The 26,545-nt window shown below is 36.4% G+C and overlaps 1 protein-coding gene across 1 annotated transcript; it reads right to left on the minus strand.

Annotated features, from left to right (window-relative positions):
• Positions 1-595: 595 nt before the first annotated feature.
• Positions 596-26,437, minus strand: ZPBP (zona pellucida binding protein). Its single transcript, XM_075706254.1, is given in 10 exon segments — positions 596-642; positions 645-680; positions 2,984-2,997; positions 8,717-8,886; positions 10,545-10,621; positions 13,315-13,533; positions 15,409-15,552; positions 21,504-21,632; positions 25,658-25,733; positions 26,399-26,437. Coding segments are annotated over 10 exon segments (951 nt in total).
• Between the last annotated feature and the right edge of the window lie 108 nt (positions 26,438-26,545).

Genomic DNA, 26,545 nt, shown 5'->3' on the forward strand with positions numbered 1-26,545 from the left:
AGTGTTATGCTCAACGTGGTATCTTTAAAGGTGGAACAGATGGCTGACCCAAGCGGAATTTTACATTCTTTGGGAAGAAGTTACCAACCGGTCAGTTGTAATTCATCTTGAAAGAAAGTTTTTAGGATGTTTTTGCATTTGTGGCTACATTGCAACATTCATGACCTTTCAGTGCTGGATGTACACCGTGAGCTGTTCACTATAATCCTCTTAACCAATGACTGAATGGACAGGTAGCTGAAAACTACAATACAGACTCCTTACACCAGTCCGTGTCGAGAGGAGCTGAGGTCTATCAGCAAAGGACTAAGTATGCAAAATACCCCTACTTTTGTATTTTCTTCTTGTGATTTAAATAGTTAGTTGTCTCTACTGGTATTAACCTAGCAGATTTCTAAAGACCTTAAAAATCAAGTAGTCCTAAGTGGTATGGCCTAAAACATTGTACCCATATGCTGATGAATCATTACTTCTTAAAAAGAAGTGTATTCTATTGATGAAACCAAAGCAAACTGTACACATTTTAAAAATATTTACTAATGTTACCATGTTAAAATACATAAGACCTACTGCAAGAGTGCAAGTCCCTCAGCCATTAGCACTTTGTTGCTCCATATAACAAACTGCTGTCGCACCGAAGAAGTGAATTCCATTACTAGGATTGTATGATCCTGGGCTGCGTACAAGTATGGACAAAAAAAAACAAGGAAAAAATGTGGAATTTAAGTGATATTAATAAAAGAATATTTACATTTCAAATGTTTAGAATGCATCTTTATCTATTTGAAAAAAAAGAGCGGATTTTTTCCAGCATTCTGCTAGTTGATGATGAAAAAATTGTATATATTTTATACATCATCTGTTTGTTACACTGTATTTTTCTCTTCTTCATTTTTCACTCCATCTGCTTACAGGGGATATGTCCATCAATTACATTTTAATATGGCCTATATCCAATAATGTTTTAAATAAACTGCTATAGTTGCTTGTATGAGTAATACAAGACAAAATAAAGCTGAAATCTAAGCTCTGATAATTATTAAGAAGTAGTGCAAAAATAGTACATCAAACCAGAAATCAGTGTATGATGCAGAACAAGTGTGCTGAATGAAATATTTTTTTCCTATTGGATCATGTTATGCCATTTGATAAAGTCTGTACAGTCATCTGCAAAATTATTTCATCACAAAAGACTAACTCAGCATTATGCTTTTGGCAGAAAAAAAGCAGAATTTGAGCTATTTGGTTATGACTATCCTGAATCATACTTCAGTTTGCCAATGGTAGCCTTTCTTTAGGATAGATCTTTAATTAACAGCATTAGTATTCAGTATGCAAAGGTAATTAAGACCTTCCTTCCTTTTGCAGAGTTGGCGCTTACCTGGTTATTGGGTTTTGCCTGGCTTAGTAATGATTTCTTAGTCACTACTGCACAAACCTTCAGCAGGATTTTCGGTATTTGGTTTGGTTTATCTTCGTTTGTTGAGGCTGGCAGGATTCACTTGATCCCCAGTGGCTGTTATTAGCTTGCCTAGCATTTTTTGCCACTGCTATTGACTGAAGAGGGTTTTAGAGGTCTTATGAAATGTAAGAGAGAAGGAGTCCTCTGCAGATGATGTCAAAACCTTGCCTTGTTTGTACATTAGTATAGGCAGACCAAGATGGCTTTATGGGAAAGAGAAAGCTTTACAAATACATGTAACTAAAGGCATTTTCCAACCTTTCTGTCTGGAAAATCAATCATCTTGTGTACCAGAGGAATAATTCTACTCTTTTTATTGAAGATTATAGGCAGGCTTCTAGTAAATCCTTCAGAATTTTCAGTTTATTTAATTGAAGCAAGATAGACTTCTCTTACAATGGGATAAAAAGTTGATTTCTCAGAAGCGACATCTGTTTGCTATCTAGCAGAAAGCATGAAAAAGAGAAAGGAACCTGAAGTAGGGACCTGTAGCTTATTTAGCCAGGTGCTGGAAATTTTCTTTAACCAGTAAACTTAACTTGTTTCAATCTTTTCACTAATGGAAAACTCCTATTGGTATACCTTCACTTTGAAAGTATAAACATCTTAGCAAAATACTCTATCTTTACAGCGTATTTTATGTACTTGCCCCTTCACACCTCACAAACTGAAATGCACGCAACATCTTAATTTGTTCTTTTATCCTATAAGCTAACTAGTATTTTGCACTTTCTTCTGATTTTTAGGACTATTTCAATATTCTCTTGAATAATGTATTTCCTTTTGAACTTTCAAGTTACTATGTTTCAGTAATATAAATAATCACCATACTGTGAGAAAGAACTGAAGAAAACCAAATCAGAGCTGACTGTTCAGTATCTAGTCTACTAAAAATACCACAGAAATCAAGCTCTGCAGAATAATAATACAGGACAAAAAATATTTCATAAAGCTAGTACAGGGTATGATACCAAATTTTCTCTCCAGAGAAGCCCTAAGAAACATAGGACATTTTGTACTGTATTAATCTCACAGCTGCATCTGATTTAAAAAAAAAAAAAAAACTAAAAAAAAAAAAGATTTATAAAGCAGAAAAATTATATTTAAAAATGTTGATGATGTGAAATTACTCAATCGCCTCTGTTAACTAAAATTTAATGGTGGATCGTACCTCATGTAGGTGCTACCAAAATATTTTATTAACTTCTCCTGGAATAATGTGCTTTATTGAACATAAAACACAACTTTAAAAGCAGAAAAACATTAAAATTAAGATAAAATCATATGAAATTATTTCTAAGATGTTTGTACTCATCTATTCTGTTTATTCAAGACTGTTTTACAGAGGCAGAAGACTAAATGGAATTATTAATCAGCAGTAACTCTGTGTCTTTAAGTCATTGCCTCCACAAAATCACTCAGTAAAGGGTTCTGCCTGAGGCTTATCTGGTACCTGATGAACAAAATTTTGATATTTTTTACTACCAGTTTTCTGCCAAAAAGATTTCTCTAAAGATAGATACATCACACAGTGACTGATCAGGTTAACGTGTTTAATTGACTAATTCAGAAAGAGACTTAGACTAGAAAACGGGAGTAGAAGGTGAGACAATAGCTCAATATTTAATGCCATTTTAGTATAAAAACAGAAGGTGAAAACCAAATAAGGGTATAGTACAATATAAAAGAATATGAGACTGAAGCATGAGGAAGAATTAATGCAAGTTCTAATACAGGAAATTTAGATTGGTAAATGATGCAATAAGTGAAAGGCTTATGCTTAGTGCACAAATTGTGTGATGGCAGTGTGAAATAAATGATGCATTGTTCACAGAGCACTGCACGACAGCATGGAGGAACCAGAACTACTAGAACATGAAACTAGATATTCTAAAACTAATAGACGAAAGAGAACAGGTGTAACTGAACATGAAGCTATTTTGCTGTATGTAAAAGTAGAGTAGGTTTGTTTATGAAAGCTGCAGAGGATATGCAAAGGGTTTTTTATTTCTCTATTTTCTTGAGCCTACTCCATAACTTTTTCCATTCTGTCACATCCTTATCAAGACCCAGAGACTAGAAACAGTTGCAGTATTCAAAGTTTAATGTACTTAAATTAGAAAGTCTGAGTAACATCTGTTTCCATGTTCCAAAATAGACCTGGCCAATGAAACGGTAACACAGACAATAATCTGAGGTTTGCAATGTATCTGCAGTGATACCCTATGACTGGTGCTAGCCTATGACTTGTAAGAAATGTATTATAAATTTTTCAGAAAAGGAAAAAAGAATCCAAGAAACCACAGAACAGCTGATCAGACTTCTATACTATGTAAAGTTTTCATGAATGAACACTGAAACACATGCAGGTAAGCGGAAAGTAATACAATTTCATGTATTGTATGAATACATGTAGTCAATTTGAAAGCACCTGATATGGCAGCACATACAAATGTAATAAACTACAGAAGACTATGATTATAATGAAATTTTAAAAAAGAGTACTGAATGATGCTTAAAAGGGAAATAAGAGTTGGAGAGAAATTGCTAAACGGATTATTCATGAACGCTTGCTCTTAGACAGACTTTACTAAATATTTCCACTAACAAGATTATCAGAAAAAGTCCCAATGAACTATGCTGACAACAAAACTGGGAGAAGCTGTGAATAAGGACAAGATTTAAATAGGCAGGAAAAAATAACAGAACGAGAAGGGCCTGTATATTTGTTTGACTAAAGAGGACTGTGAGCACAATCAGTCACATTGAAAAGGTGAAGCATGGTACTGTTACATCATTTGAGAGAGAGGTTCTTAGGACCAAAAGAAAAGCACTAATGACATAAAAAGCACTGGTAAGAGCTCATCTGAAATACCATGTTAAATTCTAGTCACCCTTGTGCAAGAATATTAAAATAGGGCATGTGTGTGTCCTGGTTTCGGCTGGGATGGAGTTAATTTTCTTCCTAGTAGCTGGTATAGTGCTGTGTTTTGGATTTCGTATGAGAATAATGCCACAACAGTGAGATATAGGTTTGCTGAATGCAAACTCTTACAAAAGCAGACAGACAGTAGTTGACTTGTTCTGATTATAAAATAGGAGACTAGGAGGCAAAAAAAATCTATTTAAGCTAAAGGGCTTTCTCCCCTTCAGGGCAAATGAGTATGAACTTTCCATGAATTAATTTAGATTGAAAGCTTAATCTTCTAACTACAAACCAAGAGTAGCTAAAGAGACCAAAACCCCCAAATAGTTCTAAAATGGACCTTAAAACTGTTTTAACTGGATTACAGGACATGGTTCCTGCAACTACAAGGGAAACTATTGGATAACCCAAGAAGTGGAACTCTGCTGTACTTCCATGGAAATGTGTTTATCAAAATGTTTCTGTGAGTAAATGCATGTTTTGGAAAAAGCTCCCCCACTAATAGAGATATAAGGAAAATATTTTATTTTCTATTTAAGTAACAGATCTGGGGATTTTAGCAAATAACAACTAATTCTCCCATGTTAGCATGGTCTCCTGAGAACTACTGCATGAAGTTTGAGGCATTGAAAACAAATGTAGAGAACCTATAGTGGACAGTAATCAGGCTGAACAGAGTTCTATCAAACACGACCAAAAATACTGAACTTGAGGTGGTTTAGTTCAAAGACAATATCAGAAAAAGAACATGGTCAGAGTCTTCTAGGATACACAAAAGCTATTTCAAAGATAAAGTTAACAGAATCATTTCCAGATTTACTGAGACAGAAGAAGAGGTAACAGGTATAAACTACATCAAGGGAAATTACATAAATATCTTAAAAAAAGCTTTCCAATGGTGAGGATGTGTAGTACTGTAGTACTCTGTTTTAGGGCCAGTCTTGTTCAATATCTTTATCAATGATCTGGATGAGGGGATCGAGTGCACCCTCAGTAAGTTTGCAGACGACACCAAATTGGGTGGGAGTGTCGATCTGCTCGAGGGTAGGATGGCCCTGCAGAGGGACCTGGACAGGCTGGATCGATGGGCCGTGGCCAACTGTATGAGGTTCAACAAGGCCAAGTGCCGGGTCCTGCACTTCGGTCACAACAACCCCATGCAACGCTACAGGCTTGGGGAGGAGTGGCTGGAAAGCTGCCTGGCCGAAAAGGACCTGGGGGTGTTAGTAGATAGCCGGCTGAACATGAGCCAGCAGTGTGCCCAGGTGGCCAAGAAGGCCAACAGCATCCTGGCTTGTATCAGGAATGCTGTGGCCAGCAGGAGCAGGGAGGTGATTGTCCCCCTGTACTCGGCGCTGGTGAGGCCGCACCTGGAATACTGTGTCCAGTTTTGGGCCCCTCACTACAAGAAAGACATTGAGGTGCTGGAGCGTGTTCAGAGGCGGGCAACGAAGCTGGTGAAGGGTCTGGAGAACAAGTCTTATGAGGAGCGGCTGAGGGAACTGGGGTTGTTTAGCCTGGAAAAGAGGAGGCTGAGGGGAGACCTTATTGCTCTCTACAACTACCTGAAAGGAGGTTGTAGTGAGGTGGGTGTTGGTCTCTTCTCCCAAGTAGCTAGCGATAGGACAAGAGGAAATGGGCTTAAGCTGCGCCAGGGGAGGTTTAGACTGGAAATTAGGAAAAATTTCTTTACGGAAAGGGTGGTCAGGCATTGGAACAGGCTGCCCAGAGAGGTGGTGGAGTCCCCATCCCTGGAGGCATTTAAAAAACGGGTAGATGTGGCACTTCGGGATATGGTTTAGTCTGGTCTACCCTTGATTAGTCTAGAGTGGGCTTGGTAGTGTAGGTTAATGGTTGGACTGGATGATCTTAAAGGTCTTTTCCAACCTAGATGATTCTATGATTCTATGATTCTACGATTCTACTGAGTTTTATTTCCTTGGGAGCCTATGTAGTCTTCTGAGGTTTTCAAGATTATGCAGGATACATCTATCAGCAATAACAAGCTCATATCTTGCCTTGAGGTGGAATGATAAGCAGAGGACCCTTTCAGTTTTACTGCCTATGATACGGTGTTTTGGATTCTGGGAAAGGAAATTACTAATTTTACCAAGAGGTCAACTAAGGAAAAGAGTGTGTGTTTGAGCATGCTGACAGAATGACATCCTCCACTATGGGAATAGTAATCAGTCAAGTTTCAGAGCTGACTGTTGCAGATTCTTGGGTACCTCAGATGTGAAAGCTTGCCCCTGTATCTGCCAAAGAGGTGTCTGTTACGATCCCAGCTGAACAGGGATCAGCTGCTTGGGTTGACACTGGTGTAGGCCTATGTGGTGTTTCTGTCTAGTGCAGCAGGTAAAGCAGCATGGCAGCTAAGAAAACAGTATTATTTTTTACTACTTATGTTAAACAGCCACCAGAGCTAAGGTGAAAGTTGTGTTTTGAAGAAAAAAGGAATACAACGTAGTTTAGAATGGAGTAAGACTGCCCCTGTTAAGAAAAAAAGGAGGGTAATTGTGGTGGGCAACTCCCTCCTGCGGGGAACTGAGGGTCGCACCTCGAATACTGTGTCCAGTTTTGGGCCCCTCAGTACAAGAAAGACATTGAGGGGCTGGAGCGTGTTCAGAGGCGGGCAACAAGGCTGGTGAAGGGTCTGGAGCACAGGCCTTATGAGGAGCGGCTGAGGGAACTGGGGTTGTTTAGCCTGGAGAAGAGGAGGCTGAGGGGAGACCTTATCGCTCTCTACAACTCCATGAAAGGAGGTTGGAGTGAGGTGGGTGTTGGGCTCTTCTCCCAAGTAGCTAGCGATAGGACAAGAGGAAATGGGCTCAAGCTGCGCCAGGGGAGGTTTAGGCTGGAAATTAGGAAAAATTTCTTCAAGGAAAGAGTGGTCAAGCATTGGAACAGGCTGCCCAGAGAGGTGGTGGAGTCCCCATCCCTGGAAGTGTTCAAAAAACGGGTAGATGTGGCACTTCGGGATATGGTTTAGTCTAGTCTACCCTTGATTGGTTTAGGTGGGCTTGGTAGTGTGGGTTAATGGTTGGACTGGATGACCTTAAAGGTCTTTTCCAACCTAGACGATTCTATGATTCTATGATTCTATGATTCTAAGATATTCTGGGGGAAAGCCCAAAATAAAACTGCAGTCCGCACAAAACAAATCATCCTCATGGAGACAAGCTTTTCTAAACTTGATTTCATGTACCTTTCCTTGAAATCATGTGCAACAATATTCTGTATTACAGTAAATGTAATAAATTTTATATTTATATATATCCCTTCCAGGTATTTGTCACTTTTTACTGGAAGACATGGACCAAAAAATTAAAGTTCCTTCTGATGAAGACAACAAATTGGGAGAAACTATCACATATGGAAACATTTTGCATGTCCTGCAATTTCAGAGTTGTCTCTCTTTTCTTCCATATTATTTCTTTTCAAAGTGTATTCCATTCTGTAAACTGTCATTCAATATGTAATCCAGTGTTTTCTTTCACCATTTCTAGGTCTATAGGGAATCATCTCTGTAAAAAGCTTGACTACAGATTTGTTCTGTATGTGTCTTGTCTTCCATTTTTCCCTTGAGACCTCAGGCTCAATATTTGGGAATCATATGAATAACCTTTTCTTGGGCGAAATGCAATCTGGCAAAGCCACTGTTTAAAAAACTGATCCGCTCCTTAGCATCTAAGGAGGGTAATATCACTCGTTTTAATATGAGGACTGACGAAAATAAAATTACCAGAATTCATTCCTCTCATTTCCTTATTCTTCCAAAGGGATCACAAATATTTACAAATTTATTTTAATTTTGCGACACTATACAGAGTGATTATTTTATCTATTATTCTTATTTTACTCAGATCTGGAATGTAGCATTTAAGTTTGTAATTAGATGAAAGCATTGTATTATTATGCCCCCTTTTATAAATTTAAGAACAAAAATAATCGTCTTGTCTGTCTCACCATAAAACAGCATTTGAAACACACCCTGTCAGATTGCAGATTTTCTATGCCAAGTCCAAAAACCCCCACTGCTGTCTAGAGGTCTGAACTTAATCTGATGGATTTTAATTTAAATCAGCCCATAGAAACTGTGGGTCTGGCTTAAAATCTAAATCAACAAGGTCTCATGAAAGTTCTACCCAAATACTAACCTGTTCTAGTACTGGTTACCTTGGCAGACTTGACAGGATCACCGCCCAAAACAGCATGGCATAACAATTTTATAAAGTTAGATAGCAAAAGACTGAGTTCAATCAGAGCAAAAAACATTGTAACACTTTTTAATGCTTTGTTTGATAGATGAATTTGTCTCTTACCACAACAGTGGACAATCTGGATGTATGAGATCATTCATTCCATACCCTGGATAACAGTGATCAACCCATACCATTTGCAGAGTACCTTCAATGTAGTATATTTCAGGCAACGGTTCAGAACTTTTCCTGCTAACTTCCACTTGTTGCTTAAACAATCTCTCTATAAGGTGTTTTGCCTAAATTGAAAAAAAAAAATATTTTTTCAGAATCTTTGATGAAAAGAGGTCAGAATACAAGAAAAGGCAAAAGAATGTGACTATGAGTTAGGATTAAGATTTAAAGGATGTACCACTAAATCTTTTGATTGTAGCTGAATGGAAACAGGACAATCTGATATTCTTGGATACATTGGTTTTAATTTAGATAAACATTGGTCAATTAATGCAATGTCTTTGAAAGTGTTCAGGATTATACAAATAGAACTTCAAAAGCTAATCCATGGTAATTTTGCCCACATTAGACATCTGTAGCCCAACATCAATAGACTTGCAGCGTTCCCATCTACATAGGTACTACTATTTAGGTCCACTTGTATTTCAGACATACTTTCCATCTTTGTTAGCTATTTCTGTTCAATAAAAAGAAAATGCCAAAGGTCTCCTGAAGTTAAATAAGGGGATTATTATTATTATTATTATATCAATCAAATATAATCACAGAAGACTAATTCCCTTACTCAAAAAGATTTGCACAAATACAGTCCCAGATAGGAAAAACATTCATTTCAACCAGTGCAGAACCAGCAGCACAGAATCACGGAAATGTGAGGATACAAGGGAGCCCTATTCCATCTCATCTACTCCATCTCCCTAGCCAAAGGCAATGTTTTATTTTTAAAATTCCTTTATTTTCTTTGGAATTTTGGATCATTTTTTATGAAGTGTCTTCCACTGGAATATTAAAAATTTTAAGTCATAGTAGTTAAAATTAAAAATGTGACTTCTAACTACCTAAAATATATAAAATATGTAACAAAACATAGGCCCATTAGCAATCTGACAAAGTCTAACAGTAAAAAGTATCAATGCTTCATATCCAGACAATGCTTCATTTGCGTACAGGGATTAATTATGTGTATATAAAGCTAAAAAGAAAAAGCAAAACAACACCCCACTAATAGGCTTGCAAGGTTCAGTACACATACAAATTGGCAAAACCAAATTTATTCATGCTGTCTTAATTTGATCCTCTTGTCTGTATGAAAAAGATGAACTTTGATCATGAGCTTTCCCCACCAATTTAGGGTTTTTTTCAGCAGACAGGATGGAAGCTGCTTAATGAGTACAATGTTATTTTAGACTCCCTTACTCCTCCACTGGAATTCCAAAGCTTGATTTGCATACCAGCTATTTCTTGGTATTCCTCCTGTATTTCTCTTCCCCTTTCTCCTTTCCCCTTTAAGAACCTCTGAATTAACAGCTGACCTAGTAAGCAAGACTCTGGCTTCTGGTCCTGTACTGTAAAAGCCAAACACCTTCAAGCAGCTAAAATTCTGCCAGATCAATAATAAAATCACTTTGAACGGATAGAAAGGCACTCCCATTGCAAAACAGCGTGTTCGGTATTTAAAAGATAGTACATGCTCAAAGTTTCCTGATTGTCTTGCCACTTTTCATGCTCTTAATATACTGTCTTTAATATAGACTGATAGTGTGATCTGCCCTATCTATAACAGCAACAGAATATTAGCAATTTCAACTGATACAAATTTTATATCCACTAAAACTTTTATACCGATCTAATTTACTAAAAAATGTTTCATTTTTTATGCTATTATACTTTATTGTGGGAGTAGCTTATGTCAGTAGCCTTTTTATTCTTCCATCTACTGTACCTTATTTAGTCTATGAGATGCATCACAAGCCCTTTGCTGACATAGTCTCTTTTGGTTTTCTCTGTCTAAGGAAGCAACTGTAACGAAACACAACCTGTTTATAGAAGAACCAAGTCAATGAAATCAACATTTTTTTTAATTATTTACTGGTTTAAGGTTCTAGTCAGTTCTAATGCAAGTATTTAGGACTTTTTACCATATTTCAGATGACTAACTAGCAATGTTTTAAAGAAATCATACAGCTTGTCCTCTTATAGATATTATACTTCTATGTCTAATTTTCAGTATACTAAATAGTTTATGGGAACTGCCATTTATTTGTAAATTTTAATGGCAAGGAAATGTATAATTCTGGACTCTTCCCAGATTTATAAATATCTGAATCCTTTCGAAAGAAATAAGCTAATCCCTCTCTAATTGCCTGCCTGCCGCTGTGCTTTTAAAGATTTTCCCTGCTCCCCTCCCCTGCACAAACACATCAGTTCCTGAGCCTCACCCACTCAACCCTTTACATTCTCGTGGGAATGCCTATGACACATAGAACCAAAGGAAGACTTCAAGTACGGACTAAAGAAAAAGTGTAGTTACGTTTTAGTAATCCATTTGCATGGGTCCGCATTCCTTATCAACTGACTAGTACTAACATGTTATGGTAAAGGCCTGGGAAATAGTTAAGCTGCTGAACTGCTCTCCAGAACTGACATTAGAGTAAGCTGCCGTATTAAGAATAAAATTGTCTGTTAATATGTGACTTTAACTCCTTATATTATAAGTTTTACCTACCTCTGTCATGGAAGTAATTCTGAAACACCACATGCTACTTAGAAATCAAAAAGTACTTTCTAAGACTTCAAGCTACTTAAGAACGTGTAGTTTACCACTGGGTCGTATCAAAGTTTACATCCACCTAAATCTCTATAACTGGAGAATTTTTCCTCCTAATGCCCAAATATTCTATAAAGCCTGCACATTAGCTAAATCTCATTTATATAGTTTCAATAGCCTTAGAACTAACCTTAACTAGCTATGCTATCAGTGATGAGACTCTTCAGATACATCAGTGCTATCCACTATAAATACAATTTTCAGAGAAATACAACTGACTAACAGTGTCATTGGTTTTATAAGCAATTATACTTAATTTTCAAGAAAATTAAAATTGGGAAGTGGAAAGTGGAAAATGAAGCATAATTGGTATACTTTGTTCAGAAAGGGATCTTTTCAAATTGTGTATCTTGATACATAGTGACATCCTGGCTTGTATCAGGAATAGTGTGGCCAGCAGGAGAAGGGAAGTGATCATCCCCCTGTATTCGGCACTGGTGAGGCCACACCTCAAATACCGTGTCCAGTTTTGGGCCCCTAGTGAGGGGGAGACATTGAGGTGCTGGAGCGTGTCCAGAGAAGGGCAACAAAGCTGGTGAAGGGTCTGGAGCACAGGCCTTATGAGGGGTGGCTGAGGGAACTGGGGTTGTTTAGCCTGGAGAAGAGGAGGCTGAGGGGAGACCTTATCGCTCTCTACAACTGCCTGAAAGGAGGTTGCAGTGAGGTGGGTGTTGGGCTCTTCTCCCAAGTAACAAGCAATAGGACGAGAGGAAATGGGCTTAAGCTGCGCCAGGGGAGGTTTTGGTTGGAAATTAGGAAAAATTTCTTTACGGAAAGGGTGGTCAAGCATTGGAACAGGCTGCCCAGGGAAGTGGTTGAGTCACCATCCCTGGAGGTATTTAAAAGATATGTGGATGTGGCGCTTAGGGACGTGGTTTAGTGGTGGATTTGGCACTGCTAGGTTAGTGGTTGGACTTGATGATCTAAAGGTCTTTTCCAACCTAAACAATTCTGTGATTCTATTCTATGACTTCCACAGTTAATGCCTTTAGTGAAAAGCTGGTAATGGAAACATTTTATGCAAACAAATTCATGCTAAAGTGAAAATGTATTTTTAATAATTAGACTTTATCAAAGGAGGATAAGTAGCTGAGACACTGTGAGGTCTTCATTTATGTATAAATGTAAACTTATTTATGTATAAACATACCTAAATTTCAGATATAAAGTTTTATAATTATTACAATACATCATCACACTCATTCAGAAGCCTTAAATATTCCCTAATTTGGTGACATCTTCCCAAGCCACCTAATGATTTGCTTTATATCAAGCCAACTCAATATTTTTGGCAACTCAGTTTTACCCAGGTCTCCTTTAGGCTCCTTTTGTTTTAAAGAAATGGAAAATTATGAAATCTCCCTCTTTTATTGTTGCCACTTAAAGAAGGAAAAGTACTGAGGCTCATCTCAATTAACTCTAGTTCTTGAAAATTGGACATCCAGTCTTAGTTTGTCATTTGGAAGCTGTTTATAATAAAGACCAAGGCACATCCATCGGGTGATTTATACACCTGTTGTAGGTGGCTAGATGAAGGTAATCTGGGGAGTTACAGAATACACTGTATCACCTTCCTTCCTATGTTAGTGTGCCACAAGGGATATGATAATGTTTATTTATGATACAAAATTAAAAACATACTGATCTATCCACAGCTATAAAAAGTTCTAAATCTTTTCTGAAATAATGTAAAACATGCACTTTTGAGTAGATCAACAATCTTTTTTATATTGACATGAATTTCACATGCAATACTTTGAAGCATTTTTACAATCAAGAAACTTTGGTTTTAAACCCTTACAATATTTTCTGCATATAAGCTGTAAATATATTCTATTAACTATAAAAATTCTAACCATTCTTTAAAAGCAAGGCAGATTTTTACCTGAAAATGTAAAGAAGATTTCATTCTGTAGACCACCTCTCTGGATTTTTACATGATGACATCCTGACGTAATTGATGTAACCTCACAAGAAAGTTCAGCAACAAGTTTGCTTAGCGTCTGAAGCAACACTGTCTCAAAAGAAGTATTATGATAACTGTTGCAGGGGGCTGCGTGATGCCGGGTTGTGAACTCATAGTAATTTTTAGGATCAGAATAAGCTGCAGAAAAAAATGTGGAAGATGATGAGGAACATATGTGAAGTAAAAAGAAGAAATGTAATCTGTGTATTTGAAAATAAAATCGCCAATTTAAATCCTTAATTTATAAACAAAACCTATTTTGCACCCCCAGAGAATTTTTAATGATAAAATAGTGTATGCTGGGCCAGTTGGAAACACTTAAGAGATTTTTACAGGTAGACATTCTTATTTATATCCATAGGTAAGTCTTACTCTTTATTATTGTAATTTTTAATTTTTTAAACCAACAGATTACAGTAAAGGGATCAGGATTATGAAAGCCAAGGTTAAGCATACAAAATCCCCTTAGTATGTGACACAATATTTCATCTCACACATTATGGCCAGTTATAGTAGTATGTTATATATATTTTTAGTCAACTATCACAAAAGTATTTTAATGGGCTTAAAAACTGAATCTCTTCCCCAGACACCAATAGAAGATGCAACTAATAAGATGACCAGGAATTCCTTCTCTGTGAGCAGAAGTAACTGAAAAAGCTTCCATATTGCTATGAAATTTACTTTTATGTATGGTTCAACTATTTCACCTTTACTGCAAAGCTAAATGCATGCCTGGGCATCTTCTACAAATAAGACAATATACCATAAAATGTGTGTTTCTAGTTATTTCATGATAACCACTGTGCTTACCCAAAGCTGAACATCAACAGAGCACAATATTAAATAGAAAATAGGAGTAAAAGAATGAAGAACAGGGGTCTTGGTGTGGGTATAATCACAGAAAGGAGAAGGGGGACAGTGGGGAAGAATGAATGAAGGAGTAGAAACTGAACCAGCTGAGAGAAGCAGCAGAACATCCAAAATATGGTACCAAATTAAGACAGCTCATTACATCCTCTACCTTGCTTTTGCCTCCTCCATTTCCTTTCCCTTGCTGCTGCATATTCCAGATTTTTCTGTGTATATGTATGAAATGAATTTTGTATGCTAACATTCAGATTGGATCCTTACTAAAGGATGTAAATCTGCATTACTGAAAACTGTAACCTTTTCCATCAAAACTGTTTTAAAGAAACTTTTTCCTTTCCAGTTCTGTCAAACGAGATAGCTGCTAAAAGTCATGGTTTTTCTGTATGAAGGCTACTATGCCAAAGTAAAATTAATTTACATTAGAGGTTAATTTAGATTATTGTGCTCTACCATGTTTCTAAACAATCACTGCGACTATTTTAAATTCATGATCAGACATAGTTCCTGCTGAAGGCAATAGGAGCTCTTGCCTACATCTCCACAAGAACAAAGTACCCATTAAAGAAGAAAAGGAAAGCTAGTAATGAATAAATGACATTGCCTTTACAATCTTTCACTTTATCAAAGACTTTTTACCTGCTGACAGAAGGAAATGTAATCAGAACAGGAAAGAATAAGCTACAAAAATTACATCATTAAATGATACATACTTAAAAAATACAATTAGGTGATAATTAAGGCATTAACATGTGTGAAACAAATCCATACAGCTGTGTAAAATTAATCTCATAAAGAATAACTCAGTTTAAAATTATACTATTTTAATGTTATTAAGGTTTACTGCCTGTTCAATTTGCTACGTTTCATTACAGTTTATGTTGCCTTTTTAAAAATAACTGTATTCATAAGTTTCTCAGTCAGCCACTGAGCTTCATTTAAGGTTCTGTAAATGACATTAAATGAACTGCAACTGCCTGGTAGTAACTAATATTAAAAACAATTTCCCAGAGAAACACAGTGTCTTTATCTCTGCAAATTAAATTCTAAATAAGCCTACTTATTAAAAAAAAAAGCAACGCACATTTTAAAAAATAAAACTTTTTCAAGGCAACAACACACTTACCTGGATTGATAACTTACCATAAATAAGATATTTTATTACAAGGCTTTTATCAGGTTGCACTGCTGTTAGCTTATAAACAACAGAACAAGTGTAAACTCCACTCAGATTGAGGTGTCTCAATATTAAAGTTCCTGTTGGTGATATTTGCACACTGCTATTTTCTAGTAAACACAAAAATGAAATAAATTTAGTTGTCATCATGAGAAAATGCAGAAAGTAAGGCTCCAAATGCTATTTACTGTTAACCTATGCACAAAATAGTGATATTATGGATCCAGATGGTGGCACAAGACTCAGAAACTGAAGCTGATTAGGTGTCACTCAGTTCAGCATTACACAAATACGACGTATTGCTGCTGTGGTTTTAAGTATTTTATTTAAGTATTTGTTGACAAAGCAATCCTAGAAATGTGTTTTTATTTGATCTCAGACATCTATTGTTCTCTCCAATAACCACTTCCAGAGCAAAAAACTCCCAGAAAAAAAAGGACAAAGTGGGCAAATAATCTCTTTTTATACTTCTATATAGTCAAACTGACAACTAACCTTTTGGTCTTCAGTAACTACCTCAAGAATTAGCTGCTGGTGGTTGTTAACATTAACTCCAAAGTAGGTAACACAGGAAGTTCAAGTTAAGCAAGTATTCTATAACAGACCTTCCAAAAAAATTATATGTAATGCCCAAATGAGAATCATGTACGTTTAAGATTGTAAAATAATCCTTCTGTATGAAAAGATATGTATTGTTACGGTGGCCAAAGTCTTAACACAACTCCTTAGTTCAAGGGAGAGAGGAAGTAGGATCCTGCTTCAAAGGACAAATCATGAGCATGGTTCTTTAACTAGGTTTTTAAAGAGAAAGGAAAGCACTGCTTAAGGTCCGATTTGGACACTGATAATGAGCCATACATTCGTCCCATGTAGCCTGCATGCGGGTGCTGGTGCATGACGACAGTTGATGAGGGCTTTCCTGACTTGAAAAGTCCTCAGGAAGTAACAATATAGATATGGGTTTCTCAAATAGTAATATGCAGCCCATCTTGCTGGCAGCTGTCAAAGAAAACTTGAGAACCACTACATTAGAGTCGATTATAATAGACTTGAAGGTAAAATACTTTGATAAAATATTTTGGGAATGGATTTTTGTTTCCATTTTCAGATGCCAAAAAAAAAAAATTTTATAACATCCTAAATAATTTAGAACTTTTATGTAGACAATGGAAGCTTAGAAAATTAGTGTGGTGCAAAAGCAGCATATTTTTAGACTGAAAAAATCAATACTAAGGACATGAGATCTATACTACACACATCTTATGGCTTTTACTTCAGACCAGTCCTAATGTGGTTTTACAGATTGAGCACACATTATTTCTCAAGCAAACCTTTCCAATTAGCTTTATCCAAAAGGAATCCAGTTTGTGCACTCAAAGCCCAGACCATGATCCAAACAAAACGTGGTAAGTGGGTACAGTCAAGTAATTAACTTCAAAGTCACACTCCTATTCAAACTAACATGTTACTGTAGATGCACGCTGATTTTCCTGGTGTGCGATTTTAAGAAAGATATTGGGAAAAAATAGCCTGATTGAAGTACATCTTTTTACACTCTTGGCAGGAAGGTATAGGACAACTTTGTTCCTCGAGAAACCATTTAATCTTTTAATTAACTTAATTTTGTCATATATATCACTGTGTTTAAAAAAAAAAAAATCAAGTGCTGGTAAAAAAAGAGTACTATTAAAAAGACTGAAAGTCCAAATTCTTTGGCAAGAATGGTATGGAATTCCATATCAGCCTAGGCTCTCACATTAATGGCACACTGTCTTTCATTTTTTGGATGATGAAGAGGTTTTTAATCTGATGATGAACTACTTAGGATGCTAAGTCTATAAATTAGGATGTCATTTGCTATTGTATGCTGGAATAGCTATCAGATTAATATTGTCAGGAAAACAGCATAGATTTAAGAACTATAGTTCTGATATTTGGCATATGCAACTGCCCTGTGTGGGCCAAAAGCAACACCACCGTTAATTGACTGGATAGCTGCAGCAATTTAAGATATATCACAGACAGCTTTGCTATACTTACAGAATGCATTACTGAACTGCAAAGATGACAAGTCTGCGAAAGACAAAGCTTGGAAATCCAGTGAAGAGATCTGATCACAAATATTTTTTCAAAATACATCATCAGAAATGGACAATTAAAGTGTTCTTCTGATGGATTGAGTCACTGAGTTTATTATAGAATTTTATCCTACCTTGAACAGTGAATGCTTCATATATCAGAAAAGATCAGAATGTTTACATAGTAACAATTAATTATTTTAATGGTATGTCTGTGTGTAAAGAATGTCCTTTTGGATCACGAAATCAGGATCCTGTCATGTTGGGGCGGGGGGCGGGGGGGGGGGGAGTGTCCTAATTTTATAAAAGAAACCACATTTAAAATGTCTTGCTCCATGGAATTATCTGGATGAATGCTGCCTACTCAGATGAATTTGGGTTCACAAAAGAGACTGTTAGCTTTAAAATGAAATTTTGAAAGTGATTAAGCTATTCACCCTTTTCTTAAATCTAATATTTTTTCCATGTTATTCCTATGCAGCAGGTTCAGTAAGACAGGCGAGCAGGATTTCACATAACATTTTGTGATGTGAATTACATTATATGATTTAATAGGCCTCTATTACACAGGAGGCATTTCACATGCATGATGGACAAAAAAGCAATGTGATCAAGTTCAGAGGTTCCCTGGAGTCAGTGAAAACTGGCATGATTTAAAACAGAAGTTCTTTTTTAATTCATGCTAAGAGAGGAAGCTAGACCATTTTCCAGGATCTTCAGGAATTAGAAGGATGCAAAACAGAGATATTCCTATGAGAATTATGTTACGGAGACTAAATCCCTTAACTTTCCATACCCTTGTATAATTATATTTAAAACTAAGTGTTCCTATATTTTAGTTTCTCTGTTTACTAACCTTAAAACCAACAGATTAGTTCTCCTTCCAGTTCTTTCAGTGCAAAAAATAGTTGCTCCCCATCCTCCCACCCATGTCTTATTCAGACCAGTTTTACAGTAGAGCAACTTCTGTATTTTGAATTTATATATTAAGAACAAAAGTAAATGACAGCAGAATCAGGCCAATGGACTTTTCAGAAACAGAATTTTCAGACATTTAGAAACAGCTATCAATCCAGATCATAAATTCTAATCTTCAGATTAAACTGCTGAGCATGTTCAAAATTAAATATGCAATATCTAAAGATGTCCAAATAGGTAAATTCAGTGATGAATTATACACGTACAGAAACAAAAGCTAACATGGTATATAATAAACTTGAGTTCATCTGAAAAGTTTCTTAGGAACAAAACATACTCTTTTTTGTAGTCCAGACAGGACTCTGACAATCTGTCAGGAAAACGTATGTAAGTCATGTATCAGTTATAAGGATAGCATGAGTATACAGATATACACATCTACTAAAGGCAGCTTCATATTTAGTCTCACTCTCTTTCTTTCCCTCTCCACAGGGGAACTGTTTGATATACCAATAGTAGGTTTTAGAATAACTGGGGTTTAGCCTGTAGTGGAGAGGCTGAGTCCAGTATTTAATTTGTCAGTTCCTTTATTTTACAAAAATATAGTACACACTTTTTTCAGTCCTGTGAAAAATAGTCACAATCTTCTCACACAAATACTCTTTCTGTGCATATATTAGGTGGCAATGTGTATGAAAAGAAGCAGATTTCCTGTAAATCCAAATTCCCAGGTTCATTTTCACCAAACTAGAACAGGCCTATTCCAATGTCTGCATTTGGAAATAAAGACCGAAATGCTTTCTCTTTTTTGTTCTATTTAGCTGTTCAGAACACCATCAAAAATGCTGGTTTGTGCAGTAAAAGTTTAAGATCCAGAACATAAAAATCAATTATTTTAAAGTTTTTTCCTCCACTTAAAATGTATTTTGAAAAACTCCTATTCTCAACTAGCCCAACAGTTGTTTAAAAATTTCAAAGTACAATTTCCAGATCTCAGTACAAAAGAGTCACTGTGCTAAGTGAAGAAAAATGACTTGCTAATTTTAAAGTTGTAATGATTTTAAATTTCATTTTGTGCAGTATTTAATTTTTCATTACTTTCTCAACTGCCCATAAGTGGACTGGAACTATCTGTGAAGAAAGCTGCTTGTTCAAAAAACAGAACTGTTTTTTAACAGCTACAGAAAGAAAAGTGTTTACTGCTCTTAGTGAGCTTTTACTCATGATGTTTTAGTATGTTTTTTACTCATGATGTTTTAGATGACTAAAACTCATGTTTTAGTCATGATGTTTGATGTATATAGCTAGACAGACTTTTGGGGCACAAAACACCTTCCTAGGGTATGTGTCAAGGGTTGGTGTGCCTGAAAGAGACTCCGATTTTTCTAACTATGACAGATAGTACAATGAAAGATAGGCTCTCTTCCTACAGATTTTATGCTTAAATAATTGCATTTACTTTGAAGCGTTCCAAGAAGCAGTATTTTGTTAGTCTTTCCTAAAACTCGATTCACAATTCTACATTTCCACTGAAAGGATTCTTTCGTACAACTACACTGAAAAAGCGTGAAATAGTGTATCAAGCAAGGTTTATGAACCCTAATTTCCCACTGTTATGGAGATTTGTTATGATAGATATTAGAAGAATAACTAGTCACACTAAAAACCAGATAATTTTTACTACTTAGAGAGGCTTACACCTGTTCTAAGGAGGCCAAATGATCAAATTCTTTTACACAGCAAACATTTCATGAGCTAGAAACTTTAAATAGCTTTTTGTCTGTTTATACTTTCTTTTCTGTGAGTCAAAAAAAAATGAATGTCACAACAGCCCTAGGAGACTAAGAAGTATCTTTGTGGTAATGACCCAAAATTGTGGTGGCTGAAGCTGAAGTCCTTTCATTACTGCTTTTTTAAAATAATTTTTCTAAAACATCTCTCATCCCTATAGAAAATTATGTGAGGAAAACACAAGTTTTCTCTTACTGAAATGTTTTTTGCCTGTCTGCTGTTGATTCTAGTACACCTGAAGTTGCCACAGAGCCAAGAACCTCTGCCACGATAGCTTTTTTGCTAGTGAACCAAGCTTGATATAGCAACTTGGGATACTACTGAAGCAATCTGCCCAAAGAGATTTAAACCAGTCAACTGGAAGAAGTCTGAGGTCTCCATGCTTTTCTGTTCTCCACTGTTGAAACTGCAGTTTGAGTAAACAGAAGACAGAGGAGTGAAACAGGCAATTTTTGCTAATTGTGAATCAGGAGGTTGTCTTCTGTCTGATCAGATTAAGCTCAGTACTTAAACACATGACAATATACCTGACACTATGTCTGTCATGCATCACAGACTGGGCATCAAAATGTATCAGTTACAATGCAGGACACTCAGCTAACCAGAATATATCCATCCCAAGGGAGATTAACAGTTTTCTGTAAAATGACATAGCCCACAGGCTTAAGTATAAGCAAAACCACCTATACCACTTTGAGGCAAAGAATGCTAAAAATTCTTTCTAAGGGTAAAGTCTGTTATCAGATTCAGAGCAAAAACACAGTGTAGTGTTAGATGTCATATAAATGTGAAATGTTCTACTATGAAGGTTGGCATTGGCATTATGAAGGAGGATTAAGAATGATGAATCACAACGGTGTAAATGGTATTTCAGATTGTATAACAGGAAAAGTTACTTGAAAATATAAGACCAAGGACAGAGTTCTGATAGACAGCAGCATAGACTAAGAGGAAAGCAAATAGGATTTGGAACCACTGCCATTGTAAAAGGATGAATAAACTAAATTATAAACTAAAACAAGAGGTTGAACAAGTTTATAAATTCATCACAATGCTTATTGTCCTTTTTAAAAATGAAATTACACTAAAGGGTAAGACACACACAGAAGGAAACAAAAAAACAGAACTCAGGTTCCTTGCTCAGACTTGGAAAGATATTACTTCTCCATTTACATTCCCACCTTTATAACCCTCATGCTGCTTTGGGGGGGTAGGGGGAGGGGCAAGGGGAAAGGGAAAAGGGCTGGGGGATTTGTAAGAAAATAAATCCTTACCTGAAGACAGACCACCACCTGGTCTGTTCCACTGGAACATTGGATCAATCAGTTCTAAGTTTCACAGGTGATTTGTAAGACAATATAGAATATGTGGACTGTTGTGACGCAGCTTGACATAAACTTTAACTGAAAATTATCATCAGCATCAAGTATTTATCAATGGTATCCTAACATTTCAAGACAGTGGTTCAGCAATGCCCTTGAACAGAGTTCTAATTTTGGGACTGGTTCTGTTATCTCTACTATCAAAATGAAATACAAAATAGAGACCAGGATTGTTTTCACTGGAAAATAAAATTAAAAGAATTCTTTCTAGTTCTTGGCTTATCTGGTTGTGTAAGCAAGCACCACAGTGCACTGTAACATCCTCCTGAATGGAGTACGTCACTTAGTAGGTTCTCACAAGCATGGGCTTCTGCAGCATTCTGTCTCAATTGGTCTCCAACACACACACACAGGGTGAAGTTGCAGGATACTCAGGCTTGAAAGCTTGCTGTTTCCGTTCTATTAGAAATTGCCTTTTACCACTGCACGATGTATTTGCTTAAAAAAGGTTTAGTGTTGTAGCTCACTAAATGGTGAGCTGCCTATTGTTGCATTCAGACATAACGAGATAGGAAGCAAACTAAGTAAGGATTTACTTAGTCATCTCCCATGGTAAAGCAGGTGTGCATGTCTTGTACACAATTTGTAGCATACAGGTGCTTCTAGATCTTCGGCTGTTTCTAAAAACTACCATTGGTGTAGTCATAATCACTTCCATAATATGCAGGATTTCAGTGTATACAATTTGTTTTATTTCCCTTCCCACTGACATTCTGGGAAGCAAGGACTGCTAGATATTTATGCTCTAGTGAGGTATAAACTTGAATATACCATGCTCTGTATCAGGCTATCCTAATGCCACTGAAAAGCTACAACTGGTATAAAATATTGCAGCTACTACATTTGTGATTTGGAGAATCTGACTAATAATTAAAACTGAATCAAATAAGCAAATTACCACAATGTTATCTTACCATTAACTATTTCAGATTCCCTGCAACTGGAAAACAGTTTAAGTATTTGTTGCAGGAAGGGATTAATGCTCAGAAAAACAGTTTTCACTTCTCCATTGTGGCAACTGGTGGTAATGCCACCACAGTTTTCTCTCCTCTCCAAGTATGATTGTTCGCTTTCATTAAAAAATGAAAAGCCACTTACATTCACATTACAGTATTAAGTTGTTTAAACAGAATAAAGACTTAGATATAACATTTAATACATAAGAATAACTTCAGAATTTTGATAGTCTTAAGATCAGGAGGTATGTCCATCCCAGCTAATAATAGGTTTTTTACATTAGCTTATATTGCAGAAAACACCAAAGTATATATTTTCAATTGTACAATACTATATCATGGAAATAAATGTCATTTGCAGGTGGTATTTCAGTTTTTAATCCCGAAGCATGAAAATTAATATGAATTCTACATGTTAATGCAACTGCCGATATGATTAGTCCTTTTCCATTGCAAATCCTTAATACTTTTTCTCAAAATTTACTAACCGACTGGCTTTAGTAATAGTCTGTTGGGGCAAAATTGTATACATTGCATATCTCTCCCACTTCACATTTTGTTTTTTATTTCCTCAAGGTTGCTTTGTTCTGTCTTGTAGCAATATTTAAAAGAAGCCACAAAATTATGGTGTCATTATTATCATAACCTGCCAAGACAGTAAATTCTGTCCCACCACTGTAAATTTCCATGACAGTTTTGGAAATATATATCATAGGAATAATATAACAGAAGGGCATCTGATAGAAAATAATAGCTAAAAAATTATTTACCAGGTATAACCTTATTCTTCTTCTTTCAAAATAAAGTCTTACTCTTTTAATTTAAAAGTTCTTTGCTATTTTTCTTATTTGTTCATATTCTCTCCATTAAAAAAAATATTTGCCTTAGATAGAGATCCAAAAAAGAGGCATTTTAAAACTGCAGGATTTCAATAGTGTAGCATTGTATTTAACCAAATTTCGGTGAAACCCCCCCTCAAAACAGAGAAGTTGCCCAGCATCTCAAAAGAACACTGGAGCCAAGTCTAGTATATTCACAATGGTATGTCCCAGAGAAGGTGGAAACATTCTTTATTAATACTAAAATTGTTTAGAAACAGAGTTGGTACAAAACATTTTAATCTTGCCTTCTAACTTTCAAATTGGCCTGTGCCATTCAAGTAGTAGCCATGTTTACAGACGTGAGTCAGAATCAGAAGAGAGAAAAAGGACCACTCAGAGCCATTATTTAACATTAATGCTAAATAATAAGTTAAACTACTAAGAGAAACCTTTAAAAACAAATTATTTCCCAGAATTGTTTCCCCTTTGGATAAAAATTGATATGTCTAAGAATTTGTACCAAAAAAAAGGTCAAAAAATGTTGTCTTTTAGCATTCCCCCAAACAGAAGTATCACTTCTAGATATTATAGAATCATAGAATCGTTTAGGTTGGAAAAGACCTTTAAGATCATCCAGTCCAACCATTAACCTACACTATCAAGTCCACACTAAAACAATTAAGGGTAGACTAGACTAAACCATGTCCCGAAGTGCCACATCTACATGTTTTTTGAACACTTCCAGGGATGGTGACTCCACCACCTCTCTGGGCAGCCTGTTCCAATGCTTGAACACCCTTTCCGTAAAGAAATTTTTCCTAATTTCCAACCGAAACCTCCCCTGGCATAGCTTGAGCCCATTCCTCTCGTCCTATCGCTAACTACCTGGGAGAAGAGACCAACACCCAACTCACCACAACCTCCTTTCAGGTAGTTGTAGAGAGCGATAAGGTCTCCCCTCAGCCTCCTCTTCTCCAGGCTAAACAACCCCAGTTCCCTCAGCCACTCCTCATAAGGCCTGTGCTCCAGACCCTTCACCAGCTTCCTTGCCCTTCTCTGAACACGCTCCAGCACCTCAATGTCTTTCTTGTACTGAGGGGCCCAAAACTGGACACAGTATTCCAGGTGCGGCCTCACCAGTGCCGAGTACAGGGGAACAATCACTTCGCTGCTCCTGCTGGCCACACCATTCCTGATACAAGCCAGGATGCTGTTGGCCTTCTTGGCCACCTGGGCACACTGCTGGCTCATGTTCAGCCGGCTGTCTACCAACACCCCCAGGTCCTTTTCGGCCAGGCAGCTTTCCAGCCACTCCTCCCCAAGCCTGTAGCCTTGCATGGGGTTGTTGTGACCGAAGTGCAGGACCCGGCACTTGGCCTTGTTAAACCTTATACAGTTGGCCTTGGCCCATCGATCCAGCCTGTCCAGGTCCCTCTGCAGGGCCATCCTACCCTCCAGCAGATCGACACTCCCACCCAGTTTGGTGTCGTCTGCAAACTTACTGAGGGTGCACTCAATTCCCTCATCCAGATCAACGATAAAGATATTAAACAAGGCTGGCCCCAAAACAGAGCCCTGGGAATATGCTACTAATAAAGCTATAACTGAAAAACAGACACAGAGAAAACTGTGGGGAAGAGTATTATTGAAATGAAGCCAGCAACATGCATTTAGAGAAAAAGCAACATGAGTAAATATATGGCAATGAAGAACAGCCTGGTCTTTAATTTAATTTTCAGATTTTCCAATAATTGTTTTGTTTAATGAGAAGAGAAAGTGATAACATTATATTCTGGAGTTAGATGGATTTAACTTAGAAAGCAATTAATTCTTATCTCTTCTTAATTGTTGTTGTAGAATATAACATAAATTTGGAGTCCCAGGTTCTGTGTACATAACAAGTAAGATTAAATCGGGACACCTACCATGCAAGAAAGCAGCATTTCGGAGCAAGAGTCCTACAGCCAGGTGGAAGACTACACAGAAAATTGTTATATTTATAATAGTTACAGAAAATAATTATCTTGGTTTCATAAAAGTTATGAGTAAGAATTAAAAAAAACCCTGAAAAATAAATTCCAGTGATGGAAATATATGCTGTGGGATAGCCTATTAAGTATACATAAGTCAGTACAGAACTGTAATTAATTAAACTGCCTAAATCCATTTAAAACAATTCAACAACAAGGCATATGATAAAGAAGGGCCTTTTCTTGGTAAAAACAATATTTTCACTAAAATATGTTACATTATGTTTAAAGAAAAATACCTCGAAATACGACAGATCCCACAATTTTTAAGCTATTGTGTCTTAGCCCTGCACTTCTTAAAAATCTCTTTGAGGGCTGAACTATTAAAAGATAAAACAATGACATTAATACAACTATTTAATTTATCTGAAAAAGCAAGCAGCATCCTTTAGGTTAATCTACACCCTTTAATAGACTTATTCATCAGCGGATATTTAGTTAAAACTTGCCTAACGTGTTATACAATCCATGACTCTCATTAAGGCAACAAAAAACAATGAAAAAGGCCTGATATAGAAACAGCATCCTTATTCTAAACAGCACTTAAGTTTGAATTTAGTTTGAAATATATTAATCTTTTACAAAACAACTGTCACATTTTAATTAAGACCATCCAAAATGGGGATAATGGGGATAGGCACTGTCCAAAATAAGGGTAAAATTTAGCTGTGTTATTACTATACCCTCTGTCAGGATGTCAATCAATGTGTATACTGACCATTAATGAAGTAATGAGCTGGGGTTCTGTCATGATTGTGATTTTCTTAACTTCCCCATGAAAAGAAAAATAAGGTATTTTATGGCTATTTTAATTTGCATTTCTTCTATTTTAAACAGAAATTAAAACCACGTTCATAATGTTTGCAAAGCTTTGCAAGACATACAAGGCTTCTGAAAGAAAACTGAAGTATCTTTCAGGTGGTTATTCTAGTACAAGTCAGATCTGAGTTTCTTTTACAGAGTTTCCAGAGATACAGAACTGAAGCCAGGAGAAAGATGACTATGAGACCGCTCAGCATTTTGTGTTCTTTGTCTCCACCTCCTGCTCGGAAAGAACGTGGGCTATTGGGAGTTAAGGTATGCCTGTGATTTCCAATTCTTTCGAGGAATCTGGGAAAGAAAGCATA

The sequence above is a fragment of the Pelecanus crispus genome, chromosome 2 (genome assembly GCF_030463565.1).
Source record: "Pelecanus crispus isolate bPelCri1 chromosome 2, bPelCri1.pri, whole genome shotgun sequence".
Classification (NCBI taxonomy): Eukaryota; Metazoa; Chordata; class Aves; order Pelecaniformes; family Pelecanidae; genus Pelecanus; species Pelecanus crispus.